This window comes from Hibiscus syriacus, unplaced genomic scaffold (genome assembly GCF_006381635.1).
Source record: "Hibiscus syriacus cultivar Baekdansim isolate YM2019G1 unplaced genomic scaffold, ASM638163v2 tig00112236_pilon, whole genome shotgun sequence".
Taxonomy (NCBI): domain Eukaryota; kingdom Viridiplantae; phylum Streptophyta; class Magnoliopsida; order Malvales; family Malvaceae; genus Hibiscus; species Hibiscus syriacus.
This window is the reverse complement of record NW_024063279.1, coordinates 642,347-655,469: the sequence shown is the minus strand read 5'-3', so window position 1 is coordinate 655,469 and position 13,123 is coordinate 642,347. Positions and strand designations below refer to the sequence as shown.

At 30.1% G+C, this 13,123-nt stretch overlaps 1 protein-coding gene across 1 annotated transcript; it reads right to left on the bottom strand.

Moving 5' to 3' along the window:
• Positions 1-551: 551 nt before the first annotated feature.
• On the bottom strand, positions 552-1,785 carry LOC120176352. Its single transcript, XM_039182796.1, has 2 exons — positions 1,446-1,785; positions 552-938 (listed from the first exon to the last, which is right to left on the bottom strand). The coding sequence occupies exons 1-2, from the start codon at positions 1,780-1,782 to the stop codon at positions 640-642; spliced, it is 636 nt and encodes a 211-aa protein (XP_039038727.1). The 5' UTR covers positions 1,783-1,785; the 3' UTR covers positions 552-639.
• Positions 1,786-13,123: the final 11,338 nt, after the last annotated feature.

Sequence of the window (13,123 nt, the reverse complement as noted above, 5' to 3'; positions counted from 1 at the left end):
ATAAATTACGTAACTATTTTTATTATAATATAAAAAATTATCATCAAAACATTTTCAATCGTAAGCAAAATCATTACTAATTATTAATTTTTTAGAGTAGATACATAACATATTAAATTAGAACCTGTTGTAATATAACGTTTTTAACTATAACCAAATTATTATATTGTATACCTTTCTAAGCTGAATAAAATAATATTTTAAATAAAAATATGTTACAATTTATTCTTAAATTAAGTCTCGCAAAACAAAATTACCCTCGACAGAAGTACTCTGATCTTGGAGAAATGTTTTAATGACCCAATTCATCACGTCATTCATGATCTCCATCAATAAGATCCATCTATCTCAAACTAACTTCCAAACGAACTCCTTATTAATTTCCTTATTTATATGTAGTAAAGAGGTTAAAAATCACCTTAAAAATGAGATGAAAAAATATTATTAACTGAGACCATGGATACCATGAATAACGTGATAATCCGGATCCATCTAATAATTGTTTTCTTAGGCCAATCTCAAATAAGTAGCATATTGTAACAATCCTGTTCTGATAATCAGAAATATTAGTACAATACAAGAAGAAGAAGCCAATGGAGTTGCTATCACTTTTTATACAGAAATAAAAGACTTTTATTCTTAGGTTCTCTTTGTAAGATACCTCCTTATCCAGGTCTTCTTCATGGTCTTGATTCCCTCGGCCTTGGAGGTCGACCTCTTCCACTTTACGAGCTGAAACAAGTGACCCATCCGCTTTGGCCACCGGAGCGTGCCACCTGAGTTGGGATGCTGGATCACACTCTTATGGCACTCTTTTAGGTCCTTGCCCAACGTGGGGTTCCACGACATGCTGCAATTCTCAAGTGAAACCTTTGAAACTTTGCCTTTTTCCCATGATCCGACCCCATTCTCTCCGAACTTGATTGAGATAAAAGACTCTGCACAAAGACTAAAATCTGGGTTCTCAACCAAAGGAAGAAGATGACGATAAATCAAAGTACTAAGTCCTATACTATGATAAAGTTTATGGTATGTTATAGTATCCTCCGAATATATGAAAATAGTTAAAAGAAAATACAACACGCATAAATCAATTGCAGAATTCGATGGATCTTTAGGATTTTCCAAACAATTATTGATGGTAACCAAGCTAGCCAAACATAACATTCCCATTGAAAAATATATATATTTCCATGCAAGGGAAAATTTGCAAAGGAAGCTGAAGAAAACAGGATAAGATTCTTGATTTTTCCAGTTTGCCCATAATTTGACTGCACTTTTGTCATTTACACAAACAATGATTTTGCATTATGAAGAGACATGCATGCAAGCGATGGATGTTCAAGAATACACGAAGAAAAAACCCAGTTTATGAAAGAAAGTTAAAAGGGGGGAGAGAGAGAGAGGGATTTGAAACTGAAATTGAAAGGGTATTTGGTATTGACCTTCTTGGCCTGTTGAAGCGTCGTGGTGATCAAAATCTCGGGGTTTCCAATGCTTGAGTGAGGGTAAAGCAAAGATGTTGGGGAGGTGAATGCGGGGCTTCTTTTGAACAAATCCTCTGTTGGACGATGGAGACCGGGCTTGCTCTGAAGCTAAGAGAAGAAGCCTCTCTTTTAAGCACACAGGGCAAACCCCAATCACCACTTGTTGTGGATGGGAATAGCACCATGACTTGTCTTCCCTGCACCCATTCATTACTGAAAAACAAGAGAAGCAAATGTCGAGTCTTTCAGGACAAACTATTTGAATTGATGTTCTGGTAGCTAGGTAGTGAATCATGAAAACACGATAAAATAGAGCAAGCGATCATTAACGTTTTGTATTAACAATTTATTCTAATATCCTGTGTATTAATAAAAATATTGTTAATATTGTTAATAAAATATATAAATTTTTAAGAAAAGGAACTATTTGTTGTGATTGCAGATTGAGAGTCCCAAGTGAATAAAGGGGCATGTACAGGCGGAATTGGTGTAGCACAAGACATTCGAAAAATGGGAAAATCACTGCTCCTTTTTGCATCGATCTTCTCTACACGGAGTTTCCAAAAGTATCAATCCTATTTCCTTAGGAATTGCTTTGTCGATTTTTTTTCTTTAGGTTTTGTCATTCGAACTCGAGACCTATTTGAACGATTTTAAGTTACTTACCACTTGAATCTACTCTGTTGATGATTTGTTGATTTTTATTAATTACCATTTTATTGTTAATAAACAATCATATCATATTAATAAGGGTAAACTACATGCGTAGTACTCCAACGCAGCTATACCTTTGTTCCGTTTTAGACACCCAACTTTTAATTTTAGTTGTATTTTGATTATCTGTCATTAAAAAATAATTTTAATGTTAATATGTCACCATAAGATTATATCAAATCATTATTGAAAAAGTAAAAAAATATCACATCAGTAATTCTATTAATTTTTAACAATAGTTGATCAAAACGTAATATTAGATATGGTTTTAAAAGATAATTGAATGACTCAAATGGAACAAAAGTGATAGCAAGAGTGATAAACGTGAAATTTACCCTATTAATAATGACATCTCATGATTCCGAGCATGAAAATAGAAAAATGTTTGAGAAGAAAAAGTATATTAAGCTTTTGTAAGAAAAAGTTTTAAGTAGAATCATAGGGTGCGTTTGGTTCACGGAATGTAAGATTATCAGTGGGAATAAAAAATTACCAGGGAATATGATTACTGGGAATATTGTATTTTGTGTTTGGTTGGTTTAGCAGGAATGTAGGATTACCGTGTTTGGTTAAAAGAATAAAATATTATTAGAATGTATATTTGACCAAATTGTCCTTATTATATATTTGTTTTTTAACAAGTTGAAAAATATTTATATATTTTCTTTAAAAATTTAAATTCATAAAATTTATATAATTTTTTTTTCAAAATTGAAAATATAAAAAGGTTTAATGAAAGGGTAAAATTTTATTTAAAAACCTAAACTTCATATAAAATTTTAATTATAGACTTTTTTTTTGTAAATCTAAAATAGTTTAAGGATAAATTTGTAATTTAACCTTCGTAAAATTTTTATTATTCAATGATAGAATAATGATATTTTTTAAAGAAATTTTTTAAGGGCATTTTAGTCCAAAACATCGGTAATCCAACAATACCTAAGGAAATGGAGGTAATGACATTCCCGATAATATACCTCAAAAAATCCACTATTAGAAATATAAGATTACCGGGAATGATATTCCCTGTCAATCAAACGGGGGAATGTAGATTTCATTCCCATGGGAATCTCACATTCTCCCAACCAAACACACCCTAAAAGTAATAATACTCCATTAACCAAATGCAGTAAACTTCATTTATTAAGAATTTACATCAATTCTCATTAGGTGATTTTATTTAGAATCTGTGATCCATATAATTTGGCGATTTGTGTCTTGGGCATTTGCTTTCTTTCTTTTCTTTTTGCAATTGTAGAGGTGTAAAGGGTATTGAAAAGGAGATGCCTTAAATGTGGGTAAGGACTCGATCGATCATCGTTATCATGGACCGCTGTAGGGGATCTGTTAGTGACTGTGGGATTTAAGAGACGGAGTAAGCATGAATTCAAATCATGGTCGTAATCGCGTTTTCGAAGGGCACCGCTAATGTTATATCGCTAGCATAGCAGACGCTATTACGGTGATTATGGGTATTACAGTCAAATAATAGCGTTTTCAAAGAGCATCGCTACCGCTATATCACGGTCACGAACTGTTATTTAAATCCTTGGGAGTAAGACTAAAGTAAAATGTCTTATATTTTAGGGGCACTCGCTGAAAAAATTATTAGTAAAGAGAAATAATTTTTCGAAATTACATTCTCACATTTAGTTTAGGAGCATGCCTTCTTGAGATAATGAAGTATTTTTAACGGTGACAATTTCTTTCCCTTATAACAATAATACCACTAAAATAATATAGTTATTTTAAAATGATCTTTACTTTTAATATATAATCACATGATTATAAATTTATTTTATTTCTTTTTTAATGATTTCAATTTTTTTAATACTTATTATAAAATAATATGATGTATATAAAATAAAAAGTAAAACAATAATATCAATTTTTTATTTTATTTTGATTATTTATTATATATGTATTTGATTCGAGTTTTATTTTTGGTATGTGTTTTATTTTTAGGATTAATTTCCATAAATTTTTTTCTATATTATATTTTTATTAATTTTGTAAAATAATTTGAAATGATATTTCTTTGTACAACTTGTATATATATATAGGCATCAATAAAATAAAACAGTGTATCATTAACACATACTTAGATCAGTGTAAGTATGTACATCTCTCAATACCTTGGTACCTAAAAAATAAATACATATTTACACAGGTGTAAGTATGTACATCTTCCAAAATCTTGATACCTAAAAATAAACACATAATTATATTGGTGTAAGTATGTTTCAGTATTTTTAAAGGAATAAAAAATTAAAATAATAAAAAATTAATTTATTTGTGTATAAATATTATTTAAAAATATAAAAAAAATATATATTTTTTCTATAAACTTTCATTTAATATTTTGACTTTAATATTGAAAATTGAACTTATTAGAAAAGAAAATATATTTTAAGGATAATTTGATTAAAAATATATTTTCTATATTTTATATTCTCCGATTAAACACTGTAATCTTACATACCTATCAAACAGTGTAATAAAATATTCTTAGTAATATGATAAGTAATATAACATTACGGTAGTTTTATTCTAAAAGATAATCTTACATTTTATGAATCAAACGATCTTGAAGGGTTTAATCTCCACATTGAGTTCATCTTATTTAACATTTGAAGACCCTCGCCCTAAACGTAGGAAGTGATTTGGCGGATTACGATTATTGATCTGTTAAGAGCTGATATTTTCTGAAGAACATTCTTGGTATATTTCAGCAACATTGATAACACTAAGATTACAGCATAAACCATGATTTGTTTAAATTTTTAAGTTTGAGGTGAATTTCTAAAATTTTAAGAAATAAATTTATAAAATTTTGAGACGATAAAAACAAATTATAAATACAAAATACAAAAAATATAAAATATAAGATAATTTAATTTTTTTTTAAAGAGAACTGTTTACATTAATTATCAATTTTATTTGAAAAATGAAGTATTATGTTTATAGACATGCAGAACATGAAAAGGGATTTGCATTTGAAAACACGAGGTAAATTTAATGGGATAATGTGGTGGAGAAAAAAATGACTCCTATGGGATATTGGAGAAATTATTTTCTCAAATAAAGTGAAATAAACAGTAAATAAAAGAAGATATTCGGATCACATGACGTCTTTATAAGGATATAGAGAAAATATGACCCATGCCGCATGTAGTTAGAACATTAAATCTAACATCATCATCATAATAATAATAATACAAAAAAATTCAGATACTTTCCAAATATATCAAAATAATCACGGTATCATTTTAAAAAATATTTTTTATTAATTTTTTAAAAGTTAAACTCATGACTATTTTAAATATTTTAAATAATTAAATTTTATAAAATATATGTTTGAAAATTACTTTACTGGAGGTTTTTAAAATATATTTTTTTTATATTTTTTATCAATAATAAATTTTAAATAATAATTAATTAAAGTTTTAAAAAATTGATAAAAAATCAATAATAGATATATTTTATGAAACAAAGGAAGTACAACGTTATAATAAATAAAAACACTATAATAAATACAACATTCTACTAGATAGTTTTTCCAACGCTCTAAATCAATCAATTTTGAAAACATGATTTTCATGTAGTTCATATAGAATAAAGCATAAACCGTTGGGAAAAACTAGAAACAAAGAAAATGAAATAAGGAAAAGGTTAAAAAGGAAGGTTGAAATCTGGGTCTTGATCATGTCAATCTTTACGCTAGTCAAGAATGGCAAAATGACCAGTCAATACATCAAATCATCTTTCAGACTAGCTTGGCCAGGTCTTCTGAAAGCTTTTCAAGATGGTAATTTTGATGCACACGTGGACCAATAATATTCAATGGACACAAGTAGGGTCAGGTGATATTTTTCTTGAGATAAATGAATTAGTATTATTTTTTGAAACCTCTATTTTAGGCTGATGTCACTTAAATTTGTTGGCTGAATTTGTGCAATAATTAGTGGAAAAAAATTGTTTGAATAATATAGTCGATAGATTATTTACTTGAACAAGGTGAATGTTATAGGATAGAACGGAGTCGTATTGGGCTCTCCTCATCTCCCCAAGGTCGCATAGAATACTATGCAACTTTCATTCTCCCATATCACCATGTGTTTTTCTCTCAATATTTTAACCTTTCGAATGCTTATTACAAAGCCTTTAATTTTACAATGTAGTGGAAAATCAAAAATCATTCAAAAATGGCAAAGCAAAATTAAAGGCGGAGAAAGACGCATGGTGATTCGGAGGATAGGGAGTCGCATGGTGATTTGGGAGAAGGGGAGTTGCATAGTGTTTCATGCGACCTTGGGGAGACGCGGAGAGTACAATGCGACTCCGTTCTATATTGTAGCATTTGCCTCATTCGAGCAAATAATCTCTCGGGTGTACTATTTGAACAAAAAAATTTCGACTGTATTATTGCAAAAAATCAACCAATTTTAATGATATCAACCCAATTGAAAAAAATACAAAATAACAAAATATAAATTTAATAATTATTTTTATTTTATTTTTACTAATAAGTTATTAGTATCGAAAATAATTATTTATTTTATAAAATTAAATTACTTAAAATAAATTTTGTTAATTTTCAAAGATTTAAAATTTTAAATAAAAAATATATATATATATATATATATATATATATATATATATATATATATATATATATATATATATATCCCAAATATCGGTGTGCCTTAAATATTATTATTGTTTGAGCATATCTTTCAACCAATTGATATTAGATTAATAAATTCAAATACGAATTATCTTTTTTATTTAATTTAGGCTTAAATATACAAAAGGTGTCCAACGTATGTTTGTTTTTTCAGTTCAGTGTCTATCATTTTTTTCGTTTCAGTTTGGTACCTAACGTTTCATTCCGTAACTCAGAATGGGTCACGCCGTGACAGACCATTAATTTTGGTCGTTAACCCATTTAAAATGTCACGTTGTATATTTTTTAACATTAAAAAATAATATTTGCAAATAAAAAATAAATTAAAATGAAAAAATAAACGCTATAATTTTTTTACCGTTTAACCCATTAAAAATTCCCCCCTTTCTCCTTCACTCACTTCCCCCAAATTGATTTTACCCTAAATCTTTTCAATGGGGATCGGCATCAAAGCTTGCTGTGATTTTGCTTGGTTGCTGTAATTTATAGTTCTGCTTCATGAAGCTCTGCTGGTAAATGTAATTTTGCTTTCATGGTTTTATATATTTAATTTTAGATAACTTGGTTGCTTTCATTATAAAAAAGGATTAGGGTTATCATAATTTTACAAAGTAGATGACCTTTGAAATGGGTAAACCGTACAGAAGCGTTAGACTTTTGAATATATGAGTAATTTCTCAAAAAAAATGTGACTTTTGATTTTAACAGTAAGTTTTCATGGATTCTTTGGATTTTAACATTAGGTAAATTATTTTTATTTTTACAGTGTGACTTTTGAAGGATACATAAAGTTGAAGCACTTTTGATGTTGTTGATTCTGAATTTGACCAACATAGATAACTTTTTTTGTCTTCTTCTACATATTCTTTTTTTGAAAATAATAAAATATTTGATTAAAGTAGTAGCAAGTCTTGTATAGGACCAATGTTCTTTAATTCTTTAACACAATGGAGACAAATCTAAAATCAATTGGTCTCAGGTTGAAGGCATAACATGTTGTCAAAGCACAATATTTAAATTAGTAGCAAGTCTTGTGTTGTGTTAAAGAATAATTTAAGTTTGATCATAACATGTTTATTAACTGTTAAAATATTGTGACATATATAATGCATATTGATTATTTGGTTTGTGACAGATATAATGAATATTGGAATCATATGAAATTGTGGTTATTTATTTTGTTTGTTAAATATTAGTTTGACCTGAACATGTTAGTATTCTGTTAACTTTTTCTATTTATTAAATGTTAAAAGCAATACTGATATGGAAATATTGGCATGTAACTGATATGGATGGTAGTGAAAATGTTGGTAGTGGACCTATTGTAACACCCCTAACCCGTACCTTACCCGGATATGAATTCGAGATATCACATTGACTTTTCAAACACATGTAAATAACAAATAGGAACAATTTAAAATTTTTGATCAACATAAAAAGAATAAACCTTAATTTAAATAAGAAAATCATTTCACATTCATATTTACATAAAACTTTGATAATGTACAGAATTACAAAATATATGAATTTACAAAATAGATCATAGCATTTCAAATTAAACGTATAATACATGCCAACAGTTTACAAAATTAACACAAAACCTACATTTAATTTGTCTTGATCTGATCTTCAAGTGGTATGCTATCCTCACCCAATCAGTCTTCTGCTTTCTTCAAACCTACGCGTGAGAAAATCGCACGCTAAGTCTATGACTTAGTGAGGCAAATACTAAGAGTGCTAACTCAATAAACGAAATATTTATTGGTTTTTATCAAAACATTTTGTTGAACTATGTTTTGATATAACAATTTATGACAAAATATTTTTTGGGATTGAATTGAATTTATTCAAAGTTTTCAAAGTTTACAAAAATAATTCAAATTCCATTTAATTTGGAATTGAGCACAAAAATGTTTTATGAATAGTACTGTACTGTATGAATAGTACCGATACTGTATGAAAAGTAATGAACAATACCGATGCTCAAAAACATCGAATGTAAAATGTGTATCGATACCTCTACAGTGTACCTATATACTGCTACAGTAATTTCAGCCCAATGGTCATAAAATTCGAATTTAATGAAGAGGTACCGATACACCTTGATAGTGTACCGATACACCCTGTTCTGGGCAGTTTTATTTTGCAAAAAATGAATCCCCAACGGCTATATACGACTTCAAACTCATTCCAACTTATAAATACATGTTCAAGACACTTGAAGAAGATAGAGAACACCTATCCAAGCATTCAAACACAAGAGAAGAGTTTTTTCAATCTTATTTTTCTATTCTCTTGTAAATATTTTGTTCTTGTGAGCTTAAATTTTGTAAACACCTACCTTAGAGAGGTTTTCTTGTTTACATTTTCTTTCCTTTTGTAAAGGGGTTTTGGTTCTAGTTGAGCCTGTTAAAAGCTAGGGATTGATTCTAGTTTAGCCATTGAAAAACTAGGGAGTTGTAAATGCTATCTATTTGTCTTTGAAAAAGAAAGAACAAATTAGCAAATTTGTAGGAAAATCCTTGGTGAGGAGCTAAGGTATTGGATGTAGACTTGGTTGAGAAGTCAAACCACTATAAATCGTTGTACAATTATTTATCTTTCAATCTCCTTACTCCCTAAACAAAAAACCAATTCAACCTCTCTTGGCGAACCCTTTCGATTGTCGAATCGAGCTTCCGCAAATCCTAACACATTTTATAAAGTATTTCAACTTATTTTCCATATCAAAAAGGTATACTTATAAATATTATTCACTTTGTGTATCTTTGTTCCAAATGCCCAAGGTATATTACCGAGAACGTTAGGTATTTGAGTACATTGAGGTTGTACACTAATGTTGTCACCACAACACGTAATTTGCATCGAAGTGCCACATAATTATCCCGAATGACCACATAGGTTTGCACCGAAGTGTCACATATTTGTCCCGAATGACCACATAATTATCCCGAATGACTACATAAAACCCTCGACTCTCGGAATGCTAACTATACCTCTAATCCTCATACATATACTTTAGGCTATTGATCACATAATTATATTCAATCCTTATTCGAAGTGTCTTTTATTCACATAGTTACTTTCACATACACTTGTTCAAAGTTCACATTTTCATAATCATATGATCATAAAACATAGCTTATATAATATAAATTGAATAAAACATCACAATATAACATAAAACAAATTATAAAGTTTTTGATCGAAAACACTAAGATTGGCTTATCGCAAGCCTTCCTCAATTCCGTTACAAAACAAGAAGTTGCACTCACCTTTGCCTCACTGAAGTTCTAAGCAAAATCCTTAAACCTTTCAATTCGGTACTTAATATGCCTAGCTGACTGGAAGTTGATTACATTTAATCACTACACAAAACAATCGAAAATCAATATCGTTCTTTGAATCGCTTATATCCAATAAGAATAACTTATGATGAAAGAAACACTAACTTTTCATTCATGCCTAGAAGTATCGGTACTACCTCTCCAGTACCGATACTTCCCTTCAAGGTTATCGATACCTCCTTAAGGTACTGATACCATTTTGGCATTCTTAAATTATATTGTAAAAATAGTATCGATATCATCCCCTGGTATTGATACTACCAACTCAGTATCGATACCCTCTTCAACTGGTATCGATACTACCCTTAAGAAATACACATATTTAACCCTTGAAGTATCGGTACTGTTCTAACGGTACTGATACTCGAAGCCCAGAATGGCTATTTTCACTTAGAAAATAACCCAAAAACCTCCTAAATCTCTTTTATTCATCACAACTTAAGCCTTTAAATTTACCCTTATACTTCCAAACCAACTTGTCCTCATTTACTACTCCCTAACATACAAAATCTCACTAAAACACTTACATCAAAAAAAGCATACCATGTTTTCAACCAAGCTCTTAATCATTTCTAATACTTTTAACCCTTAATTAGCTCATTGACAAGTCAAACATCTTAATAAAACTTCAAAAACTACTCCATACAAAAATTTCATTTCAAAAACCATTTTACAAATCCCTTTCTAATTTGCTCATCTTGTTGTTTAATTCCTATACAAGCTTTCCTTAAGCTTATATAAGACCCACACCAACCTAAATATTTAGAAACCAACAAAAAATCATGGAAGCTTACCTTTGCAATGGCTTCTACGGCAAGGAGAAAGAAGAGAGAATGTTTCCAGACTTTTCCCCCAATCTACGTGTTACCTCCCTTAAAAGAGAAAAGATAAAATCTTTCAGGTGAAAAGACCATAATACCCTCTCCAATAATTCAAATTTTCCATTAGCCCTTCACATGAATTCTACCATAAATCCTTGGATTTATCAATTTATTCTAATTCAACCACATAGTTTAAAATTCTTACATTTTTTTGTCACTGACCTGAAAATTGAGATGTTACACCTATTGGGCCTGTTGGCATTGATAGGTTGGTAGATGAAGAAAGTAATGACTTGAGTTATGATACCCAAGAGGAGAGTGAAGAGTAAGGTGGATATTGTTCCTTATCTGATGATGATGATGATAAGATAAACTCCATTAGAAACAACTTCAAATTAGTGAAAAGGAAGATAAAAAAAAGCACTGCCACTGCATCAAACTTAGAAGTTGTTGTTAATAAAGGTGTTAAGGAGGTTAATGAAGATTCTGGAAATTTTGATTTGGGTGCAACAAATAATGATGAAGAATGTACTGGTTTGGGCTCAGCAAAAGTTAATGAGGCAAATTTACAAGTCAAACATAAAAACTGGTTTGGGCTCAACAGAAGAAAATGAGGCAGATTTAGGGTGTACCTGTTCAACAGATTTAGGAGGTGAAAATAAAGAGGAGGATATTGTTTACCTACATTCTTCAGATGTTGGGAGTTATGAGACTGATTCAGATGAGGATTTTGTACTAGAAGACTGGTAAGCTATTTTTCAATCCTTCAAATGTTGAACCTAGATTTGAACTAGGAATGATTTTTGAAATTCAAAAACAGTTAAAGAATGCTTTGTCTACTTATGCAATAGCTCATATATTTGATTTCAAGTATTTAACAAATAGAAAAGAACAAATTAGGGATATGTGTAAGAGTAAAGTGTAACACCCTCAACCCATACCCAACCCGGATACAAGTCCAGGATGTCACATTGACTAAACAAAACAATACTCTAAAAAACAACCGATAAAACATTTGAACTTATATTATTAAAATACAATAATATACATATGTTAATACAAGTTTATCAAAATACTCAGAGCATACACAACTTAACATTCTATTACATGCCAACACTGATTTACATAACAAAATGACATACTATTAAGTTGCTTTTGATCTGGTAGTTGCAGGAGTAATGTTGTCCAGCTGCTTAACGTGTCTCGTCTACTTTCTTGAATCCTATGTGTGAAACACTCACATGCTAAGTCATCGACTTAGTGAGGCAATATAATAATGATAACAAAGAAATGTAATGGAAATGCCATAATTAAATGAAATGAGATGAAATCAAATGCTAAACCATGCAGTTTATATCACCATGTTCTTTACCTGTTAGCATAATATATTGACATTCATGAATTCATATTAATAAGATTATTGGCTCATGATACCATACTGAGAACCTAAGGTATGTGAGTACTGTGAGGTTGTGCACTATGCTGTCACCACAGCTCGTATAAATACACCGAAGTACCGCGTAGAATTGCACCGTAGTGCCATATAAGATTATCCCTAAGGACCACGTAGATAATTCCTTAAGAATCATATACATATGCCAAGGATCAAGCATGTGTCTTAAAAGACCTCACACATGTTCCAAAGAATACATATATATCCCGAAAGACCGCGTAGACCATCTACTCTTGGCATGCCAACTATACCTATAGTTCTCATCTACATAACATGGGTTAGGTATCTACAGAGTAATTCATTGATGCTAATCAGTGTACTAATTAATATATTTTAAACTATCATTTCTTGGGCTAAAAGAAAAGCCATTTTCATCTTTTAATAAAGATATACATCGATGCACAACACCATGCATCGATGCATAAATCCTATTCGATGTTTATATTTAAGGGGGTGCATCGATGCACTCCTTATGCATCGATGCATTAATGACATTTGATGTTTGTATTTTAAAAGAGTGCATCGATGCACGTCATGTGCATCGATACACCTTGAACAATTTCTGGGATTTATCCTTGATGCATCGGTGCACATTGAATGTGCATCGATGCACA